At 35.0% G+C, this 24655-nt stretch overlaps 1 protein-coding gene across 16 annotated transcripts in view; it reads left to right on the forward strand.

The window, feature by feature from the left end:
- Positions 1–24655, forward strand: part of DGKB (diacylglycerol kinase beta) — a 325927-nt gene that overhangs the window by 138793 nt on the left and 162479 nt on the right. For all 16 annotated transcript variants that reach the window (XR_014943032.1, XR_014943029.1, XR_014943031.1 and 13 more), the window contains one exon: positions 253–413. Coding sequence is in view for 11 of the 16 variants with exons in the window: in XM_032443169.2 (XP_032299060.1) it covers positions 253–413 (161 nt within the window). In the remaining 5 variants the exon portion in view is untranslated. The remainder of the gene's footprint in view (positions 1–252; positions 414–24655) is intronic.

Below are 24655 nucleotides of genomic sequence, written 5' to 3' on the forward strand. Positions count from 1 at the left end.
GTTCAGATTATTTTCTCCAGGATTAATCTGGCACCCGGTAAAATCTGTAAAGTAAATCTAAGTTTACATTCATGTAGCTAGGTGCAGAAGTCAGCTCTGTGTTTTAACTCCTTTTAACAACAGGTGCTGGAAAATTGTCTGTACTTCACACATAATCCTGCTTTTTAGGTCTTACATACATAGTTTGCATTTTTCTTGTCATCTAGAAAAAGAATGAAAACTGAATAAAACTTCATTTTCACCTTTTGATAGGTTATGAAGGTGAAAATTTAATGAAGATCTTAAAAGACATTGAGAACAGCTCTGAGATTTTGCTGGACAGGTGGAAATTTGAAGTAATACCCAACGATAAAGATGAGAAAGGAGACCCAGTGCCTTACAACATCATCAATAACTACTTTTCTATCGGCGTGGTAAGACTTATACATATTCCTAAGTTATTTTCATTTTTTTTCTGGTTTTTCCAATTACTCCTTTTGTTCCACATCTCCCTGGAATTGTTGTGCTCCCAATGAGACAAAATTCTTCATTTGATGTCCTATCAGTACTGTGTGGAAAAGAGGAATTAAGTCGTGTCTTGCAGATGATATTTCCATTAGTAAAGATAGTTTTCTTAACAATAGCATGATTTTTTTAAATTCATGTGTGATTTGTGATTCATTGTGAATTTCAGATACTCTTTTGAACAGCTACTATCTCGTTTCTCATTTGGGGTTTTCATAGCTTATTATTTCTTCCAAAATGTAAAACTTATGCTTACTGAATTACACCGTCTTTTAATTTTTTACTGTTTCTCTAAGGCACTACAAAGAACAATGTTAACCTTTAACATGTTTCATATTGCCTCATAGTTTTTTGCCAAGTAATAGGCGCAGTCTCTAATCATTATGAACAAACCATGCTAAATTGATTTTGTAACAGAATGGCAGAAATGATATTTGACAACAATCTTGATGTCTGCTCAGAAAAGTCAAGGGAGTATAACTCAATAATATCATGCCTAACTTGAGGTTTTTACTGCCGTAGGACCATGATTCAGGTTGGAAAAAAATGCAGGGAGTCGCTAGTCCAGTCTCTTGTTCTAAGCAGGGTCAGCTAGGTGAGCAAGTTACATTGTTAATGGCTTTATCCAGTAGTGTATCAAAAAGCCTCCAAGGATGGAGATGACACAACCTCTCTGGACAGTCTACTCCACTGCCTGACTTTCCAGACGGTGGAGATGTTATTTCTTTTATCCAGTCTGTTTCACCTTACACACTTATCCTATCCTCCCATTCTACACCACTGCGAAGAGATGGCTCTATTCTATTCATAACCTCCCTTCTCATAGGTATGTACAGATTGCTATTATATTTCCCTGAAGCATCTTCTAGACTGAGAGACGGGTCTTTTTATTCTTTATTTGTATATTTTACACCGAAAAAGACCAAAATTTCCCTCCATGGATAGAAGATTGCTGGGGTAGATGATGTTCAGAACATTGCTACAGTTGAGCATAACATCCACTGCTCTCTACAGATCTCATCATTTTATCATAGGAAAGAATCAGGAGGTTGCTCTCTACAAATCTCATCATTTTATTGTAGGAAAGAATCAGGAGGTAATTTACTGTAGGGAAGGAAAATTCTTTGCTAAGTTGAAGATGAACATTTCAAAGAAGTGTTTGTATCTGAAAGGTTGGATTCATATGTTCCAGCAAAAAAAAAGGATGTATTTCCACCACACTGTATGAGTTCTGATACCCACATGAGTGTATGTACTATATGTTAGCACAGGAGAACAAGAAGCAAAGTGAGATGCAGTACCTGAATGAGTACATACAATGTTCAGTGTGAAGAAAGCACAAAGCACAGAAGAACCATACGAAGCATCAGCCAAGCTGTGTGTCAGTTTCAAAGCTAAAGCTAGAAAACATCTAAGAGCTAAGTAGAATGAGATAAAGATTTTCAAGTGCTCACATCCATCATTCTGTCAGGATGGCAAGATACCAGAAGAGAAGTCCCATCTGCTTCCCAATAGAACTGGTATCATTGAAACAAGCTGAATATCCAAGAAAAAGAAAAAGAGTATTAAAGCAATCAAGTCATATTTGCTTAAAAGAAAAAAAAAAAAAAAAAAAAGAAAAAAAAAGAAAAAAAAAAGGAAGATTTGATTTGCTGGCCAAACATAACAAATATAGCTGATAACATTAGAGGACAGATTAACAGGAATGACAGAAACATGAAATGTCAGGACAGCTACCAGAAAGAGAATACTGAAGTGTAATTACTGACATATTTTGGAGAAAATAAAAATAATCTACACAATGTGTTTGTCTTAACGTTCATGCACTAAGTCGATATTATCACAGTGATAATGAAATACTGATCTCAGTAACGCCAGTGTTAGTGTGTTATCACAGGCTCTGCAATCCAGATAGGCAGGTTGCAGTGCCTTTCTGCATTTGCTGCAGGAGTGGAAATTCAGTCATGTCACATCATTTAGCTAAATTGCTGAGGGTGTAAACAATTTACTAGAGGTGAGTGTGTGTGTAGACAATATCAGCTTGTACATATTAATTGTCACAGTTAGCCTTTTCCCTATGGATAAAACAGCATAATTTACTTTCTTCACTCACTCATCTGCTTACCATTAATGGTGAGTCAACGTGTATAAATGGATAGTTACTTCAGATAAGCTTGCATGTTGTAATACTGTGGGACATCTGATTTATTTTATATTTGCTATTTCCCAAGCCTGTATTAAAAAGAAAAACAAAAGTAAACAACAACAACAAAAAGAAACCCACTGATCAATTATATACCATGTTGTTTTAGCACAGAGAAATATTGTCACAAAATTTAGAAATAATCCTTCAGTTTAATACTTCAGAAAACAAACAAAAAACAACAACAAAATTGAAAAGCTGTTTTGCCCTGGCGCAACTTGAGGCCATTTCCCCTCATCCTGTCACTTGTCTCTAGTGAGAAGAGACCTGCCCCACTCTCACTATAAGAACCTTTCAGGTAATGGAAAAGGGCGATAAGGTCTCCCCTCAGCCTTCTTTTCCCCAGATTTAACAGCCCCAGCTTTCTTAGCCTCTCCTCGTAGGGCAGATTCTCCAAGCCCTTCACGAGCCTCCTTGCCCTTCTCTGGACCTGCTCCAGTACCTCCATGTCTTTCCTGTGCTGATATGCCCCAAACTGAACACAGTACTTGAGGTGAGACCTCACCAATGCTGAGTACAGGGGCTGGATGACTTCCCTAGTCCTGCTCACCACACCATTCCTAATACAAGCCAGGATGCCATTGGCCCTCTTGGCCACCTGGGCACACTGCTGGTTCATATTCAGCCGACTGTCTATCAGCACACCAAGGTCCCTTTCCATCAGGCAACTTTCCAGCCTCTGGAGTTGCCTGGGGTTTCTGGGACCAAAATGCAGGACCCGACACTTGACCCTATTGAAACTCATACAGATCATGTTAGCCCATCGATCCAGTCTATCCAAGTCCCTCTGTAGTGCCTTTCTCTAGTGAAATAATGTAGTCACTAATTTAGTGACTCTCAAGCGTGTTCATATTTTATTGGGAAGTTATTCAAGAATGTTAAATATATAAGACAGGTGCAATGCTTTCTTTTAGTGTTTCTGAAATTTTCTCAAAGTGAGGCAAAATGTGTATTTTGATATAAACCTTTTCACTTATAAATTGTTAAATGATTGGTTATGACGAAACATCAGAAACCTCATCTTTCACCAAATGCTTGATATAAAAGAGCTTGTGGAATGAAAAATAAGCCATATTATACACTTAGGGATAGGAAGAGTGGAAAGAAAACAGGAAACCTTGGTTACATATCCTTACAGTGCATTCTGTCCAAGCTGGACACACATGAGAAATGATTCAGTTTTTCTCTCTATCTGCACTTTCTCTACTACTTAGGAAGGGCAAAGGAACCGCAAGGGTCCTGGGAACAAGCCATAATCAGAATGGTGGTGGAGAAGCATAGAGAAAATCACTGTGGAGATTTAATGTTTGAATTAGTTGATTAAGAGCTCAGAAAACTCAGAAACAGCATGAGTTAGGCAAAAAAAAAAAAAAAAAAAAAAAAAAAAGCTTTCAGTAATCATTGATTATCAGTTATGTAGGTATGTTCACCAGTAAGGAACAGAAAATTTGCTCACACTCTTTTTGAAATCTTTTTTCTTGTAACTAATTTTTGGTTGAATTTGTCAATAAATGTTACTGTAAAACTGGTAAAATGACCTGATTTTCTAGGTGTGAGAATACAGGCAGGGTTGTAGCTGCCACGTATTCATTGGCAATGTAAAATATTAACAGTAATAGCAATCAGTCAAAAATTATAATCCTTTAAAAAAAGTCTCATTGTTACTTGATACCTTATAACAAAACATTTTTGTTTCTAATAGTAGGATAATACTTCAGAGAGTCTTGGTAACAGCCTTGAATGGAGCAAGTAGGTATTGGATAGGTGTAGGCCAAATAAAGGCACAAAGGTAGTCAGATGGGTTGCATTATTCTAAACTAGACACTTTTGCTAGAGCCTGATTTTTTCATGTAACTAAGCAATGAAATTGAAAATATATTTAAAAGGGTAATGACAACAACAACAACAAAAACACAAACGGCTTTTAATTGTGTTCAGACAATAACTGGCCTCGAGAGTGCTAAAAACAATCTGTAATCCAAACAATTAATTTATCTCCCATCGACTTCCTTTATAGTTAGTTATTCATGGTGCTCTCTATTGTTTTCGTTTTTGTGGGTAATAATGCTGAAAGAAATTATGAATTGATTTGCGTTGCTGTTAAAATGAAAATTCGAATGTAGGTTTTTGTAAAGCAAGCTTAATTCTAAATTTACTATTCTGTCATTGAATTAGAGTTTAGCCATTACAGAGCCAAAATTATGTCAACATGAAACAGTTGTAAAAATCTTACCATGGGTATTTTCTTTGTTGTTGTTGTTTTAAACCAGCAGTAAATTTATAGAAGGTTAATAGGTGATAAACTATTAATACTGCTTAACTATCTTTTAAACTGTTATAACTACATAGTGTATTATGAAACATATGCTACTAAGCCCCTTACATCTCTGTAATTAGAATATTGGAGCATTATAAGCCAAACTTGCAAACATTCATGTTGTCTTTTAGTACAAGTTTGTACAGAAAAAATCACCAGGATTAATTCTGAGCCAAATTGTATTAGCAATAGTGTGGTGTAGTGCAACATTTCATATGTAAAACATCCACTTGTTGATGTCAGTGCAGTATTCAAGGTGTAAGAATAAATCAAACACTGTAGTATTGCTAGCTACCCTTTGGCTGGGCTGATAGCTGAGTGTACGCTTTATATCTAAGCCTTCTTGGTGTCTTTATGAATGGTGCTCTTCTGCATACATTCTTTGAAGTGTAATTAACAACATGATCACATTGCTCACTCAAACTATTTCATTTGATCAAAATAATTAAAATGTGGGAAACAGTTGGCCTATCTGAACTAAGATGGGATTTAAATAAGAATTTTCCAATGTTCCTTCAGTTCAAACTTTGCATACATGTGCAAACATGTACATAGATACATATTGGAGGAGAAAAAGGAGAGTAATGCTCTAGGACAATAATTAAGACAGCAACTTAAAAGAAAACTGTGATATCCAGATTAATGTTCCATCTGTTGTTTTTGTCCATTTGATTAACGTGTGTGTGGCAATTCAGAAACTTCCACTGCTGTGAATGACTTTTCTAACATTATTAGATGCAAAATTTGAATGCCAAAACAGAGCTCATACAAGTAGAATACCTCAGCCTTTCATTCAGTCTTTACAACATGTGATATTGATTTCATAGCAATATAGTTATATTCTGACTTGGATGAAATGCAGTGATAATGTGTTTTGCAAGTGTATTTAGCTAAGACAATGAAGATTTCTGAAATCTGAAATGCCTGTAAATGTTCTGTAAATTCTTTGCAATGTAAGGCAGTATCCCATTCTATTTTTGTTTTGTTTTTGTTTCTTTGCTTCATTTTGAAGACTGATGAAGATAGATGGAAGATCTCTTTCTTACTAGTAGTATTAGATACAGGATGTGCTCTCTGAAAAATTATCAGAAAGTAGCGAAGGTCTATGACAAAGACAAGTGTACTTTTATGACACCTAATATGTTACCATCCAAATGCACTATCAAATAGATATTTGCATGGTTGTGATTTAATATCCTTCAGCCTTAACCAGTCACTAAGAGCCTCTTAGTCTGCCAGTGGGGAAAAAATATGACTGCTTAATTCTCATAATCATAAATTTGAACTTGTTAGGGGTCTGCTTCCCCATCGCTATTCTCTAAGTCATCATGCTCAACTTCCATTACTTATACTTATTTTTTTATTTTTTAGCAAAACTGAAAGAATAAGCTTGCATAAAAGTCATATATTTGGCTTTTCTCATGAAAGGACATTTCATTAGCATCAGTAGAAACTTTGACTATTAGAATTTCTGATCGTAAATGTGAAAGTCTCAGTATGGTTTTCCTCTGACTGATATTATGATCCCGGAGTCTTCTATTTTAACTATGTTATTTCAGGTGTATTAATTTCTACAAATGGTATATGTAATATACAGAAGGAAAAAAAAATAATTTTGTGATAACCATATATCCTGAAATTTGAAAGCCTTATACCATTTTGCTGTTTATAGTGGCTAGAGAGATGATTTTAATTAATTTATGTTTTTAAACAACGTGTGAAGAAACTCCTATGGAAATTAGCTGCTTAGTCCTTGATTCAACTCAGAACATATACATACACATATCTGAGAATTAATTCCATGTGACATTTGAGAAGGTGTTTAAGCATTCTTCACCGAGCAAAGTGCTTAAACACGTGGTTAATTTTTTAGCCATTTTTATTAATATGACTGCATAAATGCACATATTTAATTTTGGACATTTGGCATAAGATAGTTGATTATTCTAGTGAGGCTTGTGGGGTATACATAAATAAAAATCATGTTTATTGATTTGCCAAATTAATAATCAGTTTGATTGTGCTAATGGAATACTGTGATGTATTGCAGTATTATTGTGCCAGGGGGGAAAAGAAGATTTGATAATAAACAATGTCATCAGTTTGTAATCCATATCAATTGTTTTAATTTTTATTTATTTATTTATTTATTTTCAAAAAAAGGGTTAAGGGAACCAGAAATTTGTCTATATATGAACATAAAGATAATTTTAAAAGAGCTGTATTGATGTTGGATATATCACAGCACAAGCTTCAGTCCTGCTGCCAAATCTGTAGAAGTGACTGTTCCTTGGCAAAAGTTATGCTTTCTTGGTGAAGGATAATGATCTCAAAGAGCTCTAATCCCAAATTTGAAACATTGCCTTATTCAGAAGTCAGTGGTAGTTTGATCTGTAGTTACCTTGAAACATTACTAATCTTTGACAAAATTATTCTTATAAATTTTTACAGTTTGCACATTAGAACCATCTTTATTCTTTACAGCTTTTGTTGTTATTGAAATTCTAATAAGGATTTTGACATGACAAATGGAGGTTGCAAATGGCTATTTTTCTTTCACGTGGAAGAAAGTCTCAAACACACAACAAACGCTGTGGAAAAATAGACCTGTAGAGTAATTAATAGATAAAGAGTGGTAGAAGTCTCTCTGATGTTTTCCCCTTGCTATTTTGCATATTTTGCTAGGCATGGAGAATGTAATTTTCATAGCTAGAAATAGTGAGCAATGAAGTTAAAAATACCCATATAACAGCGTCGATGTTGGCATTTCCTGCTGGCTAGTTTCCTTCCATCACTGTGGATTTAGTTTACCTTGTAAATCTCTCTGACCACTATTGCTTCTTACCATTCATAAGGGCTATCAGGATACCCCGGAAGGAGACTTGCATTTTGCTATATATGCAGCTTAAAAGGTACATTCACGCAGAGAGCCAAAGATTTCACTATATATCACTTTACACTATATTGCTAAAATGTGCGCATAGGCAGGTATGTTCTGCTACTTCCTAAAAGAATGTTTATTATATGGCTAGACTGAGAAGCCTGTGTGAGATTTCCTTTTATCATGGACAGAATACTGAGGATTGTCTTGAATTCATGGTAGGTTTTTATCAGGATCAGTGAAAATGCAGTTCTGTGGGCTATATTTACATCAGCAATTAATTTGGCTTAGTAGTAGTACAGCAATGGATGTTGAGTCCCTTCTGTCTACAAAACATGTGGATTGGGAATCTTCAAACTGGATGTAATCTCTTCCCTTGCAGTGAACTGTTCTGGTGCATGTTTGTCCTAAAGTGACCTGAAAGACCTGTCCTTGCTTCATCCACGTTTCCCAGCACAGTGTTTCCTTCACACAGCATCTTGCTCAAATGCATCTGTCTTTACTTCAAATAAATTGCAGGGCATGGGGACAGGTAGGAGATTTGATTTAAAATTTCACTTCTTCTTCAGCAGTTTTTCAATAAAAGTGGCAAAGTCATGTAGGAGTGAGTATACCTTTTACCTTCCCTTTTTGTCTTCTCTTCCATACAGATTTATTTATTTATTTATTTATTTATTTATTTTTCCACTTGGCATTTAAGGCTTTCAAAATTCTTTTTCTTTTAACTATTCATCCTGAGGTTGGAACAATGCTTAATGCCCTGAGCAAAGAAAGACTCCCTTGGTTTAGATTTATGAGTAGCTTGTGCACTTGCTATGACTTATTACCTATTCCTGTCATGTAAGATTATTCTTCTGGTATGCAGTCAGTGCCTAGAAAGGGTCTTGTATGTTATAGTCAATAAAAACTTTTAAAAGTTTCTTTATAATATCTTTTGGCACTTAACTAAACACTACTCTTTAATTTATGAATGATTTGGAAAATAGAAAAAGTTGTAGAATTGGAAAGATTTATGTTCAATTTCATGATTCTGAAAGTTAATTATATAAAATGCAATGAGGCATTATAATTGTACTGAATAGATACTATGTAGGTTATTCTGTGGGCAGAAGTGCACTAAAATAAAATTTGCACTCTTCTAATGCTTTCTGTCTTAGTTTACCTTAGTCAAGATTTTGACTAAGGGCTTTTCATTGTCTGTTTTGTTGTTGCTGTTCATTTTTCTGTGCTTGTGCTGATTTTTTTTTTTTTTTTTTTCCTTTTTTTGTCTTGAAGGAAAAGTGTCTGCAAAGCAACCTAGGCAACAACTAGTGTTGCAAGTGACGGTCATAAATGAGAGTATATGCTTAAAGACATAATTAATCGTCAATGAGCCCAGAATGGCTCCTTAGCTAAATGCAACTAAATCAGTACACAGTGTATAATTAGCTTATAACTACATTAGACCTGGTACAATATTATTCATTATATACATAAAGTATTATTTTCTCTATGAAATTTTTAATTTACTAAGTAGTGATTTCAACCACTGGAGTATTTAATTTATATTATAGTTTATAAAATTGTGACATATGTTCATCATCTTAGGTGTTGTTGTTCTTAGCTGTTCTTAAAAGAAATGTCAAGGGTATCAGAAAACATTTAATTGTTTTGCATACAGACTGAGAAGCATTTGTTTTCAAATGAAATAGAATTATTGTCCTCATCTTAATTTTGTAATTGCATTTGTAAGTAATGTTAGGAATGCTTTGAGGAAAAGTGAAAGGCAAACATACCTCATATTAACATCAATAGTAAAGTGAATAAACTTTAAGGTTGTTCATAAGCTTTGTGCTCAGCTTAAAATAGGATAAATCTTACAGATATGAGAAAATAACTTGGAGGAAAAGTCAAGAGATCTCAGAGACATCTGAGACCAGCAGTGGAGATTGCTTTATGTAGACGTTACAAATCATAATCATGTGTGCCCTGGTGGCGCAGGTGGCAAGAATGCCGCGTTGCAACACCGGAGGCCCTGGGTTCAAATCCCCCCTGTGGCGCAAGTGGTAGAAGTGCCGCTCTGCTACACAGAGGCTCGAATCCCGGGGGTTTGGACTCGATGATCTCTAAGGTCCCTTCCAACCCACACGAGACTATGATACTATGATACTAACAAGAGTAACATGTACATTGATACCTTAATCTAGATAAGCCACAGAGCATGTATTTGCACACTATGTGTTCACATGTTAAACTGTACAGTTTGTTTAAAACTAGAATTTCCGTGCTTGCAGTCCGACTCTGTTCATCACTGTTAGTTGCTATCAAAATATCCAGCTGCCCATTCAAATGCCGAACATTCACTTTTTACTCATGTCATGTAAGATCCTTTCTCAGGATTTGCTTTCACAGTCCTACTGACTCTTTTCAGACTGTCTGTCTCTAGCTGAGAGTGACCAAAGAAATCTTTATTATGGTGACTTCAGTCTCCACTGAGGACATGAAGTAAACTTATTTCTTAAAACACAGTATAAAATACAATTCATTACAGGTAACAAAAGGGATATTCATTTCATATGCATTTTTAAAAATTAAATTAATAAAAAAAAAATCTTAAATGAATTGATTGCTTAGAATTAGAAAATCAACAGATGGTGATAGGCACTGGAGCTATTTTCCCTCTGCTCTCTAGTTTTGCTTTACTCATTTTATAACTGTGTACCTGTTGTCTAGGTCCAAAAAAAAAAATGCTGATAATACTACAAAACTAATCTGTGGTCTTGATCCTCTGCGTGCATGATGAACACAATATAATGCCATCTTAACATGCTTTATGTAGACATAGCTGTTGTGTTTTGATGCTATGACAGAGAAAGATGAATACAAAATGAGTTGAAATTGTGTAACATTGATTTTATGGTTTATCATGTGCAAGGGGAAAATGACTAAAAATTCTCGAGACCTGGAATTATCTGCCATTTAGCATTATTTGTGTATCTAGAAAAAAAAGATTAATTTAATTGATATTCCAGTAGTATAAAAATATTCTTTATATATCCAGAACTGCATGTTTTCTACGTTTTTTATGGCAAAGTCCCAAAAGGAACATGATTTAACTGAACTGAAAGTGGGCGGATTTATCCAAGAAACGCTTATTATTACAATCTGAACCAGGTGGATCTAGAAGCAAATTATGCAACAGAAGTTATTCCATGTTCTTATTGGAACAATTTGTACTACAGTCACATAGCCAAGGAAGCTCCTGTTCACTGTTTGTAATGTTACAGTTTCTTCATTTAAACTGGAGTTCTGAGTGCAAAACAGCACATTTGTTGTTTCTGTGACAATCCCAAGAGTTCTTAAGGTTGTAATGTGCCAAAGAATGGATCTTAATTGTAGGCTCTGTGCTGTCATTTTATATAACTACTTTTGGTTCTGCTAAGGCCAAAAAAGCTGACATGGAACACTAGAGTAAAAGTCCTAGAACAGAACACTGCAGTCACTGCAGTTCATCCTACTGCACTCTCACCATAGAGCATACCTCATGAAGAGCCATGTAAGTCTGTCGACACTATGTGGTGCAGTTCAGATGCAATTGCACGCACCTGTATGTTTGTTCAATACCACCGAACTGCATGTATAGCTTCTTCTATAACTGTGTAATCTAGACAGGACTCCCTTTCTATGACAGGGTATGGTTCCATCCCAGTAATGAGGTTCCCACCATGAGGGCTGTTCTTAAAATTACATTCGGTATTCTTGATGTAGGATGACTTAATGAAGCCACTCCTGTCCCTGCAGTGGGGAAGGAAGAGCTCCTCAGCTGCTGGATTGCTTGGGATATTTACAAACACATTTCTTGCTTTTCTTTTTTATCTTACTCTCTGGTTTTCAGAGAGAGATGATTTCCCTTTTTTCTATAATTTATAACTCATGATGTGGGAAACTGAGCATCAGAACTGGCACCAGTCTCTTCAGAGCTGGTATTAGATATTTACAATAGATGTACAGTGCTTTTACCTTTTAAAAACTCTTTGCCAGACTTGTCTCAAATTTAAGAATTAATTATTAAAAATATATTACATTTCATTTCATTACTTATTTCTGAAGTAATCTATCTTTGGCATTCACACAAGTCAGGTAGTCCAGAATGCTAGAGAAACAAATGCTGTTGTCTAGAGAAACAGGCAAATTTGTAATTCTATGAGCTTTAATACAACTGGTACTTAAAAGCAGCAGGATACTGTGAACTATGAAAATTCAGCCTTGCCACCTTAGCTAAAGAGAGAAAGCAGTTAACAGCACAGCCTGGGAAGTCAATTCTGAGTCTGACAAGGCTTATGTAGACTAATGCATTATTTTGTTTCCCTGGGATAGTAGTAGGAATAAGGTCTTCTCTTTGCATCTGTAAAACCCTTTAGATAGTAACTAAGGTAACAAACAGTTCATCTTTCCTTTCTAATGACTTAGGCAAACTTCACATCAAAGGGATGATGTCAGGAGCCTATTGACTTTTTCCTGTTTGAAAAGGTTGTCTGTCACCTGACACATCAGATTGGTGTATCATCTATCTGAAATATCCCAGCCACTTTGACTTCTGCTAGTGCTGTGGGGAACGAAGCATGCTTACTTCCTAAAGAACAGTGCTTGAAAAATTGTCAGGAAGGTGAATACACCCAATCATAAGCATGGATGCCTGTGTAGAGGTTGTGTAATATTAAAAATCATTTCCCTTTGGTCTTTGAATGCCTACTTGCCTCTTGATTTCAGTGAGTTTTACTGTGGTGATCCAATTTCTTTTGTTCTGCCACTTACACTGAGCATCTCATGAGACTGAAAGGAGGAAAGATTGCCAGTGTCTAGGTAAAATGCATTGTTCAGCTGAAAAGAAACACGGTGACAGGAAAAGAGAGTTCTTTGATGATAGTTCTTCAGTTCAAGAAGATAACAGTTCAAATATTATTTGCTGGTTTTGCTGCAGTGTATCTCTGAGGAAAGTTGAGCATTTTTTGAAGGAAAAAAACCCAAACCTTAACAATGGGAGTCTAGTGAGAAAAAAAGGTAATATTTTATGATCATTTTTGAAGTTATTAGATTAGTAAGTACAGCCTTAGTTAAATGACATTTCTCTTCTTAGGAGTGTTATTGACATTTTGATATGAGACAGAGAGACCTTTAATGAGATCTCAATCAAAGGTAATATTTATATAATGATACATGAATTTGTAAATGCTAGTCAAATAAAAATCCCGTAGTCCATTTTGGCCTTCACCTTATGGAAATCTGTACAGGTCATAATATAAAAAATCTCAGTGAATGACAACTAATGCCCTCTCACTTGACTGTCTAATTATGTCTAGTTAATTGCATGAGTTAATGTTTGAAGCTGGATCTTGAAATGTAACTTAATCCATCACCCAGACAAAAAGCGTGGAAAAAAGATACTAAAATTTTCTCCTTGTTAAATGTGCGATGTCCTTGATATTTGAATTTATGGCGATCTCTATTGTCATACAAATATATATATGTTTAAAAACAATATGGAAATTTTATACTAGTATATATTATCTGCCAGAAAAAATGTTCAGAGAAGTAGATAGTTCCTTAAAATATATGTTTCAAGCCTTTGTTATTACTAAGTATTTTTGCTAGAAAATACTTTGTTCTTTTCTTATTTCTTGCTGAAATTAGTCTCCTAATTTTTGTAGTCCCTTCCTACCCCTACGATTCTGTAATTCTGTTACGACACCGGTGGCACAAAGAGGAGCTGAGGATGTTAGTACCTGTTGCACTTACCTAGACACTAGAACAACAGTCCTTAGTAACAGTACTCTTCACCAAATTCCCAATTTCCGAGTGCTCTGAAAAGAGGCAGAATTCATTATCTGTGTTTTACGCATAACTGAAGTGACTTCTCAGAATGCATTCAGAAAGCTATTAGTAGAACTGAGAACAGAGAGAACTCAGATCTGTTGAGTATCAGACACATTTTACCTAGAAACACTTCCTCCAGAATATTTTCATCTCAGGTAAAGTCCATCCCCATGTGTGGAATAAAATTAGTATTTAATTGCATAAATTCTTTTGTATGATTCAAATTCATGTTGCTAAATACAGATAACAGTTGTGTGATTCTTGCACTTCTGATCATCTGCAACTGATTTGTGCTGTGGATTTTCCTTTACGTGAATAATGATACATACCACATTGTTTGAGCAGGACCCAAGAATTGGAGCAGCCTTCTTCTTGTAATACTGTTCAGTGCAGATAACAGATCAGGCCAGAGATAGCATAGGGATGCACAGTCACAGCATCACTTTTATTTATTTATTTATTTATTCATTTTTCATTTATTTATTTATTTTCCTTATTACAACTTTTATGTTTGTATTTATAGCTGAACTGTTGTGTAGTTTAATGTGATTTTTTCTTCAGTTAAGCTACCACAGGTCCAGATGCTTGGAAAAAAAGCCTTATAGTTTTTAACCTAACAGTTCATATCCTTACCGTACCACAAGTAGCCTTGTAATCCATCCACTCTGACAGTATCTTCAAAACTTAAAGAAAATAAATTCCCTAAAACATTTCTGGATAAGACAAAAGGGAATATTGTACTTCAGATTTCTCAATTTCTAAACTAGATAGCTTTTGAAGATGTAATGTAGAGATAATAAGGGAATTTGGATTGCTTTTTCAAAGCTGTATTTATTGTTACTTATTTCAACTTTATCTGCTTGAATGGGAAAGACTACTGACATCTCAAGAGAAAATTCTAATTTCCAGGACTTCTAAAAAGCTATGTGTCCCTTTAGTCTACTGAGATTTAGCTATTTAGGTTACTCAAAAAGTAATGCCTCTGATTTATTTCTGTGGAAACTACAACATATACAAAGCATATAATAACAGTATTTGATAGAGCAAATTCTCAGCTACAAAACTCTATTTTTCAACATCGGAATCACCATTAGTTGTGCATTTTCACCAGTGATGAATAAGATGAATTCAGTGATGAATAAGATGAATGCAGTGATGAATAAGCCTGCATGCTGCATTTGTAAAAATCTGCACCAGCAGAGATGACACTGCTGCTGTCACCACTGCTGAAAAATAACCATCCACTGCCTCACTGTGTTCACATCCACTGTTTGATCTCTATAAACATTCAGCAAGCATCAGTGAATGTCAATGGCTACAATTTTTTCCTTGTGGAATAACTCAATTCCACCCCTTTGCTTACTCAGCACTTCCATGTCAGATGCCTTCTTGTCTGCCTGCCCCTCTGCTGCCATCTGTTGCACAACAACGAAATGTAATGGAATACTGATGGGAAGGTTTAGCTTCTACTGCCATAACACCAACATCTGCCACCTCTGACATCAAGAGCCAACATAATAAAACAGAAGACATTAATTTTAGAGCAGCACTTGTATATAATATTAACATTTAAATTTTAATATTTCATGTCAGGTTTGTTTTTTTGTTTTGTTTTCGTTTTTTTAGTATTCATTGAGTGGGTCTTTTTTTTTTTTTTAATGAATTTCAGGATATGAAGGAATTTCAGGAAGGTATGCAGGAAAGTGAAGTGTCTGATGAAATTTTTAAGTGAGGCTTACAATGCAAGACAACACTTAATCTTATCTACCCAATTTTACATATCAATTTGTATACATGGCAACAATGTGTGTAGATAAACAAAACAAAAATTGTGAGACTAATGAATTTGGGTCCCTGTAACTTTTGTTGCTGCAGTTTACTTGCATTTTATAAGCAATTGTCAAAAATTTAAATATCTTACCTCATTTTATCTTGTCACCCCAGAACCAAGTACACTTAATGTCACTTGATTCACAACTACATTCGTGTTACAAGTTATCTCTTAAAAAATGACTCATGAATAATGAAAATAAATCCCCTTTCTACTCCCAAAGCAAGAGGTTTTAAGTGCTACCACCTGGCATCTTAGCAAAAGTTCATAATAAGCATGTTTTCTTACAATAGTTCATTGAGATGGTACATGGTAAGAATGAACAAATTTCCACTCCTAGATCCAAATTAGAGGCTCAGTCTCTACTCAGGCAAAAATCAATAACATCATTGCCAGACCATGGCATAGACAGTTGTTGTTTGAAGCAGGATTTATAAAACGTTTATCTTAACTGCTTCTGGTTTTGTTGGTTCTGGAGGAAATTTAAGCTAAATACCTTTCCCCTTTTATTCTGCCTGCTTTTATGTATATGTGTATATTCATTGGTATTCTGTCTGCTACTCTTGTTCCCTCTTCTTGGTTCATTCATTTATTACACAATATCAATTTATTATTATCCCGTTTTCACCACCCTCTCTTTTTAACTCTGTCACTTATCTGTTACTTTTGTGTGACAGGAATTGTTCCTGAGTAACAAAATCAGTTTCTAATTCCATTTAGCTAAGCAGGTTCAACAGCTTTGTGTGGATGTTGAAGCAGTCTAAAAGTGGCTAAAACAGTTTTAGCTTAACCTAATTAAGCTAAATCAATTTTGACCACTCTTTAACCACTTTAAAAGCAACCACACAAATGAGTGCATCAATTTTGTCTAAATTAATTTAGATAAATCACCACATTTCACATTTGTAAGCCCTTAATACCCCTTTCCCATTTTAACTCATCAGAACACGGAGTTCCATATGTTGTCTTACTGCTCTTATACTGTAATATCTGGGCCAGACTGATTCTAGAGTACCTCTGAAAACTGTTTCTGATGAATAGAATGCAAAATACAAGTTTTCAGATTTCAAACAATTTATTCAGACAAACTCATTGCACAAAACTGTGACTGACTAAATACTGGGGCATAAAATGTATTCTTGGAGGTTAAATTCACTATGATTAATGAATGTATGCTTCAGCCTGTCAGAGAGGTTAGCAGGGCTTCCCAGATACTAAATACTGCAAATTGCCTTGGCTGTCACAAAGAACATACTTGTTAATTAATTTATTATCTAAATCAACTTCAAACTTTCCTCTATTCTTTTTTTTTTTTTTTTTTTTTTTTTTTTTTTTTTTTTTTGTATGTGTGGCTAATATTAAAGGTTTTCTTTTCTAACGCAATCACATATCTAGAAATGAAGGATGGAAATTATAGTGTAGAAGACTGTATACCCCAAAGCAGCAGTGAAAAAGCAATAATTGGCCATATTCAGTAATTATGTGAATATATGAGTTGTTGCTATATAGGCAAATATGATGCTTGAATTTCTTCTCAGGGTGGCATTGAGTGAAAGTGGAATGCTCTGAATGCAGTCTTGCTAAATTTGTCCAGCTGTGGCATCCATATTTCAAACAGGATGCTAAAAGATTCAAGTAAGTTCAGAAAAGTATAAGAAGAATGGTTCCAAGGGTTTGAGAGTTTTATTGCAAAAGACAGCTAAGAGACAACTTGATTGGGCAAGATGTACCATAATTGGTAGTCAAGAATGCATTATGGTAGCAAACATCCTCAAGATATAAAACGACACTAGGCAAATCATAAATCGCTGATATTTAAAAATGAAGGAGATTAACAGGGGAAACACTGTGCTTGTTTTTGTCACTTTGTCTTTTAACTCAAGCCAGTACAGTTCAGTTTTGAAAAATAAATAAATAATAAATAAATAAATAAATAAATAAATAAATAAATAAATAAATAAATAGATCTTGGAAAGAAATCGTATTTTTTCATTTAGGATAACATTGTTGAGTTTTATTTCCCGTTTATACAGAAAATCACAATGAACTCTGACTGGCAATCCTCAGCAAGTGGGACCTTTTCCACATAGTTAACTGTGCTGAGAACTTTCCAGTGAAAAGAAGGAGGGCCCCACAGGTGCGCAAGAGGGCTCCTGGCACCTACTGCGGCTGGGGAACTGGGGACTGCTGTGTCCCTACCAAAGCTCTTCTGCTTATCTGCAGTTGCTTGCTACTCTTGCATGCATACTGCTATACTGCTACACATGTTAGTAGTATAGTGTTATGTTTTGGGCCCCTCACTACAAGGAAGTCATTGATCATGTCCAGGGAAGGGCAGTTAATCTGTGAATGGTCGGGAGCACAAGTCCTGTGGGGAGTGGATCAGGGAATCTGGGTTGTTTAGTCTGGAGAAGAGAAGGCTCAGGAAGATCCTTATCACTCTCTACAACTACATGAAGGGAGGTTGTGGTGAGGTGGGAGTTGACCTCTTCTTCCATGTAGCTTGTAATAGAACAAGAGAAAATGACCTTAAGTTGCACCAGGGAAGATTCAGGTTGGGAGGAGTTGCCTCTCGGAAAGAATGATTGGAGCGGGCTGTCCAGGGAAGTGGTGGAGTCACTGTCCCTGGAGGTATTTACTGAAATGGTAAATGTGTTATTCTAGGGACGTGGTTTAGTGGACAGTTTTGGTGATAGGTGGACAGGTGGGCTAGATGATCCTAGAGATCTTTTCCAATCTTAACAATTCTGTATTTCTTTGATAGCAATGGCAACTCAATATGCAGCATATTGTTGCATATAACATGGTACAGATGCAACTCTAAGAAGGCATAATCTTTTGAAACCAAGAGTTGAAGTATTACAGAAAGTACAACAGCGAGATTTAATTTTAGTGTAATGTAAGATATAACATTATGATATTAGTGTCACAATGTCTAAGTAACTTTTTAATTAATTAATTAATTAATTTTTTAATTCATTATCTGGTGAATTTCTGTTTTATCTAAAGCCAGTTATAGTGAAGGGGATTTTTTTTAATATAAGTGATACAAAGCTAAAATACGTAACTATTTGATGCTTACAAAGTAAAACTGCTTGATTTGAACTGTGTTACATATTTCTGCATCAAATGTTTCATAATATTCCCAAGCAATTTCTTTAATTAAAAATGCATTCAGTTCTTTATATGTCCTCCTTGATGACATTATCCCAGCCAGTCTTTTCAGCCCATACTCCCTCTTCTATTTGGAATGTCCTGAAAAAACAATTGAAGCTGATATGTGCCATGTGGCACATGTTATTTCAAGATGACTGCTGGATTTAAAAGACCCAGTTGATTCATATGACCGTTTAGAAGGGGTGTTAATTATAAGAATAATTTTTGAGTTCAGAGAAAAAGAATAATTGAAAATGCTGCAGAGAAAGAGCATGTGCATATGCAAAATTCAGAGGAAAAGCAGCATAGAATAATTATAAGGTCTTCTTCACCCTTGGCTCACTGCGTAAACTGTGTGTTGTTCTGTCATTTTTTGTACCATTCCTCTTTAACTATATTTGAAGTTAAACAGCATGCATGGTGTCTTTTTCTGTCAGGAAGAGTGACAGCTTCTATAATTCCCTTGTTTCACAGAGTATAAATATTCCAATGACTGTTTTGATGTCTACAGTCGTTGAGTTTTAACATGTATATTTATTGATTGCCTTGTTCTGATAATTTATGGTCAGCTGCCAGAAGCAACTCAGCCTTGCAGTTAAAGATGTTTTTTCAAGTAAGACTAAAAAAAATAAGGTTTTAAATGTAAAACACATGTAAAATATTACAGATTTCATGTATTTGAGTAGTAGAAGCAGACTGGACAATTGATAATCCCCTGAGAAGTAAATTTCTGCAAGACCCTGCCTGATATTAATTTGCATAAAATTTTAAATTCGGAATGGAAACACTTAAGAAAGTATGGCTAAGAAAACTGTAGTACCAGGATGTATTGTGTATCTTGTCTGGTCAAGCTAGAACATATCAGAATGGGCTTGATGTTTTTCCTGAAATTGTGTAAATGTTTTACTCTCTCTGGTTGGATTATAACACCTCTGGATAGCTGTAAAAATCTCAATTTTATGTTAACCTGTGCATAAACTAAGAAACTAGCAAGAGGATTTATGATTGTATCTCTGGGGAAGTTTTATTCCTGATGTAGCACCCAGTAGCAGAAGCACAAATTAGTAATATTATCTTGTAATGCAAGAGCTACAAGATCTGAAAAAAGGTAAGCTAGTGTCTCGAATGCAAAATGGCAATAAAAAATAAAACCTGTAGGCTATGTTTTGCTTGCAGTAAGGCTCTTTGTAATGCAGTCAGTATATAAAGATGTATAATGCCAGTTCCAGTGAAATGATTAAAAGGGCAATAGCCTTCTCATTCCAAGTGATATGTCCGGAGCAATATGCATCTTAACCTTTTCGGTGTTCTGCAAATCCAGTGTCACAAACATATGACTATAAAGGCACAATCTTGTTACATGTACAAGTTTATCATACGTTTTTTTACATGAGTTTGTCCTGCTTTAGAACAGGAAGAAAAGTTTGTTTTCTTGTAGGTAAAGTCATACCACTACATAATAGGTTTTTATGGGTTTTTTTTGTTTGTTTTTTGTTTTTGTTGTTGTTGTTGTTTTTGTTTTGTTTTGGTTTTTTGTTTGTTTGTTTGTTTTTTCCCTGTGGTAGGTGAGCCAAAGAGCTGAAATATCTACAGCTTGTGATGCCATCAGATAGATGACAGAGTTGATATGATCCTCTCCCTATTGCTTTTCTATCCAGCTGATTGAAATCTTGTTTTCTGCTTTATCTAGTCATTAGTACCCTTGAAAGTGAATGACCAAGACCAAGACCAATATAGAAGGGACAGCCAGGTTTTATTTTGTCATGTATGAGTCAAGCTGCAACCTTTCTAGTAGTTCATACCACAATGAGTAAGATTCACCCATAATTTCATTATGAAACTTGACCATGGAATTATAATGTTGTCTTAGGCTGTTCATAAACTATATCAAGGAACGTGCCAAGTTGTTTTCTTTTTTTGTTTTCTTTTTTTTTTTCTTTTTAATGTTTTCACTACAAATCTTTGTTTCAACTGGACTGCATGTATTTTGTGTGCTAAAACATGAAAAGCTGAAATGCCTATTCATACAGTTCTTTTTTCTGTGATGTAACAAGTCAGCCAGATGAAGTAATTATTTCCTAGAAAAGCTAGTGAAGCCTTTTGCCATCCAGGCTGTCTAATAAACTAAAAGTTTGTCCCTTTATCTGCCTGAAGTGCTACTGAGCTGCATGATTTGATAGTATTTGTCAATAGTAATTATAGCATTAACTAATTAGCAGTCACTACTGACTCTTAAACTCTTGGTCAGATTTTTTTTTGTTGTTGTTTGTTTTTTTTTTTTCTGAATACGGGCATCTGACCATGAAGTTTTTAAAGTGCATTATAAAAGTCCTAGTGATTTTATAGATATTCTCTCAGAATCCTTGAAAAAATGTGTTAAAATTTCAGCTTATCTGCTCATCAATCTAACAATTAAATTACTGCAGGTGATTCTGATTGTTGAGGCTATTCTAATGTTCATTTGTGAATATTCTGTGCTACATTACATAAAAATATCAGGCTTTCTGTTCTCATCTTGCATTTGGCCATGGATTAAATAATGCTGTTGCAAGCATTTAAGTACAATACAACACTGAACCTGGATGAGGTATATTCAAGTATGAAAGGGTATCAACCAGCACTGTCACTATGCCATCTAGACATTAATTTCCCACATAAAGGTTTTACTAGCACTTTGCATGTAAGTTGTATAACTTGTGACCAGCTGCTTCCGTGTGTGGTGTGTAACTGATGGGAACATATGGCTTTAATTAAGTAGACTATTCTAGCTGATTTTTAGGCATCTTTCCACATGGCATACAATATTTGTTGAATCCAAATCAAATTTCACAGCTGTCTCTTGAGATATACTGATTGACTGACACGAGCTGCTTTTAAACACTCTGTCAGGTTAGTTCTCATAACCTCAGGAGATTCAAACAATGGAAAAATTGGCTCAGCCGTTTTCATTGATGCTCATACTGCTAGGCAATATATACATATATGTATTCATGTTTCACATGTCAGACTAACCTTAATGGATTTCTGTAGCTACTGAGGCTGATAGGCAATAACACATACCTAAAATGACAAAGAAATCTCTGTGTTTTTCTGATTTGGTTGTATTATTTTGAGTGGCCCAACATATTTGACACAAGTCTGAACTTTAGCAGTGCATAACAATTATGAAGTAGAAATGTGTAATTATCAAAGTGCTTCACTGGTTCACTTCATTGTAGAACTGGCTGATGTCAGCCATGAGTAAAACAAGGAGAAAGCCACAAAATAGAATTCTTGTTTTGAATAAGAGTTTGCTCATTTGGTGAATAGGTGAATTGAACAACAGCTGAATGAATTTGTGCATTATGTTCTCTAATCATGAGATGTGTTTGCTGATGTAAAGGAAGAGAATATAAAAATCAAAGTTATGAAATGTGAAAAAATATTCATGCCACTTCTAAAAGTGTCAGTGTATTTTCAGGAGTATTTTGCAGTGATCAATGCTGAAAGAGAAGACAGATAATCATGGCTGATTATCCCACTAAGTACTCTGATCATAGCTTTTTACTAAAGGTGTCAGAAGTAAAATTATATGTTTTTTTTATTTTATTTACAGGATCGAGGAACACTTTATGTACCTGAGCTATAGCTCTGGGTTTACTTCAAAAGGTTTTGTTGTATTTCACCATATGTCGAAAATTAAGCTTAGAAAGGATTATGGAAATAATTTTAGAGGCCATGAAATTCTTCTTGGGAAAATTAAGCACTTGGAAAATTGATTGAATATTATAATGAATTCTGATTTGCTGATTTTCTATACTACAGTGGTGATGGCAAGAGCCCAAAACAGACAAGTGCTGTGAAGAAAGGGTGAGAGCACTCTAAATGCCAAGTTTGTAGCTCTGTAATTAATAAGCTGTCTGTGGGCTCTGTGGAGATAAACTAGATTGTGAATTTGATAAGATGTATTGATAGTGATAACTTAGGAGTTCATGATCCCTGGTGACCTGTGGTCTGTGACTTGCAACACTTGCAAATGTTGTGGTGAGCTGAAATTTAAGCTAAAAGAAATGAGCTTTCACAAAAGGTGGAAGTGTGGAAGATATCTTTCTTGACACATCAACATTGAATCATAACAAAAACCAAAGAGGGCGAGTGACCCTTAAGCAAAAAAGAAAAAAATGGAACCAGTAAACAAATCCTCCAAGACGATGTCATTCTTAGGGATTAGGACTAGACTAATTTCTCTATCTTGCTGAAATTAGACAAGATTAGATAGTGGTAGGGAAAGATTTTTATTACTAAAAATAATCTTGTAATATGTTTCGTAATTATTACTTACATTTCATTTTTTTATTAATTTTGGATTTTAAAATCAAAGCCTTGCATATTTTTGCCAGAATTCATTTATTTTCTCATATTTAATCTTATGTAGTATTTAATGTAGCTAATTTTGAAGTTTTTTTTTTTTTTTTAAAAAAAAAGAAAAGAAAAGTTTGCAATACCAAATTAAATTGCAGCTAGTAAATCCAAAGGAAATTACATTTTAGATAAACTTTTTCATGCCTCCACTTCCAAGGAGATATGATGAGAACTGACATTTCATTCTGTGCTTGTGTATTCTTTGTGCAATGGATTTTAATGTTGACTTCCCATGCAGAGCAAGGAATAAAGTTGAATAATAGCATGAGAGAATGTAAGCATGCTGAGGAAGGCTGTATATCACCTGGAGCCAGCCAGTGTCAGATAGAAAATTTGCTTATTGTTTACTTCTTCCAGTTCTGATGTTATTTGTTTATTGGTTGAAATTATCTTAACCCAGAGAAGAAAGAGAAAATGCTTTGCAATAGAGTCTGCACTTTGCTGTAGCCTGGGTCTACAGTGGGTTTTTTTGGCACCAGTTTTGGCATCTAGTAGGTATTTCTGTATTATAACCCCTCCAGTGGGAGTGGGAGGACACACTGCTCACCACTGTCCTAGGCTCTCTGCCATAGATGCAGCTCTCTTCAGTTACATCTATATCCCTTGTCAAGTTTGCTGTGTCTGAATGCCCTCCAGTTCAATGTATCCCTGCCTTGAATATATTTTTACAGTGGACTAATGTCAGATAGATGAGAATAAGATTATGAGAGAATGAAATTGTGGGGACAACTGCCAGTTTTCTTGGGGATATTTTTTGTGTGCTGGGAATGAACCAACCCCAAGCCAATTTTGTCATGTTTGTGGAAGAAGGGCTCAAATGTGAGCCAGTTCCTTGTCTGTCTCTTGGAATTCTGTGCCTGCTTTCTATACCTCAGACCGGGAGCAGGCCAAAGTATAAGCCAAGAGGCAGTTCATGTGAATGAGGTCAAACTGTAGCTCAAGGCAACAGAACGATATAGAAAAACACTGTGCAACTTGGGGATGCTACTGAGGAACCAAGTCCTCCTAAGAAACTAGGAAGATATTGCTTCCTAAGTGTCTTACACCACTTAAGCACTATTAAATTTAGTGTTTCTATAAACTAAGAAAGTACATGCAACACCTTTGAGGTTTTAGTTAAATGTTGGTCAAGGAACACTGTTATTCTTTTATTAAAAAAAAAAAAAAAAAAAAAAAAGAAAGAAAGAAAGAAAGAAAAAAAAAGTAATGATCAGAAACAACAAACACCATTTAGTAAATGCATCTGGGGGAGTATTTTAACTACAGGCACATTTACTTTTTTGGTGGTTTCCTGTGGCAGTAAATTCCTGATAGACAGAAAAATAGAGCATAAAGCCTTAAAGCCTTAATGAAGAACAGCAATTGCAATACTATCAAGAGTTCAAGAGATTCTGGAACTCATTTTACCAGTAATAGATCTTGTATGGCCCTGATTATTTGGTTGTGTAAGCAGATAATTATAAAAGAAGTAACTTCTTTCAGATTTTTTACTGTGTTATTTCTCATGTT

Source organism: Coturnix japonica, chromosome 2 (genome assembly GCF_054131305.1).
Source record: "Coturnix japonica strain WE chromosome 2, WE-NBRP24, whole genome shotgun sequence".
NCBI classification, from domain to species: domain Eukaryota; kingdom Metazoa; phylum Chordata; class Aves; order Galliformes; family Phasianidae; genus Coturnix; species Coturnix japonica.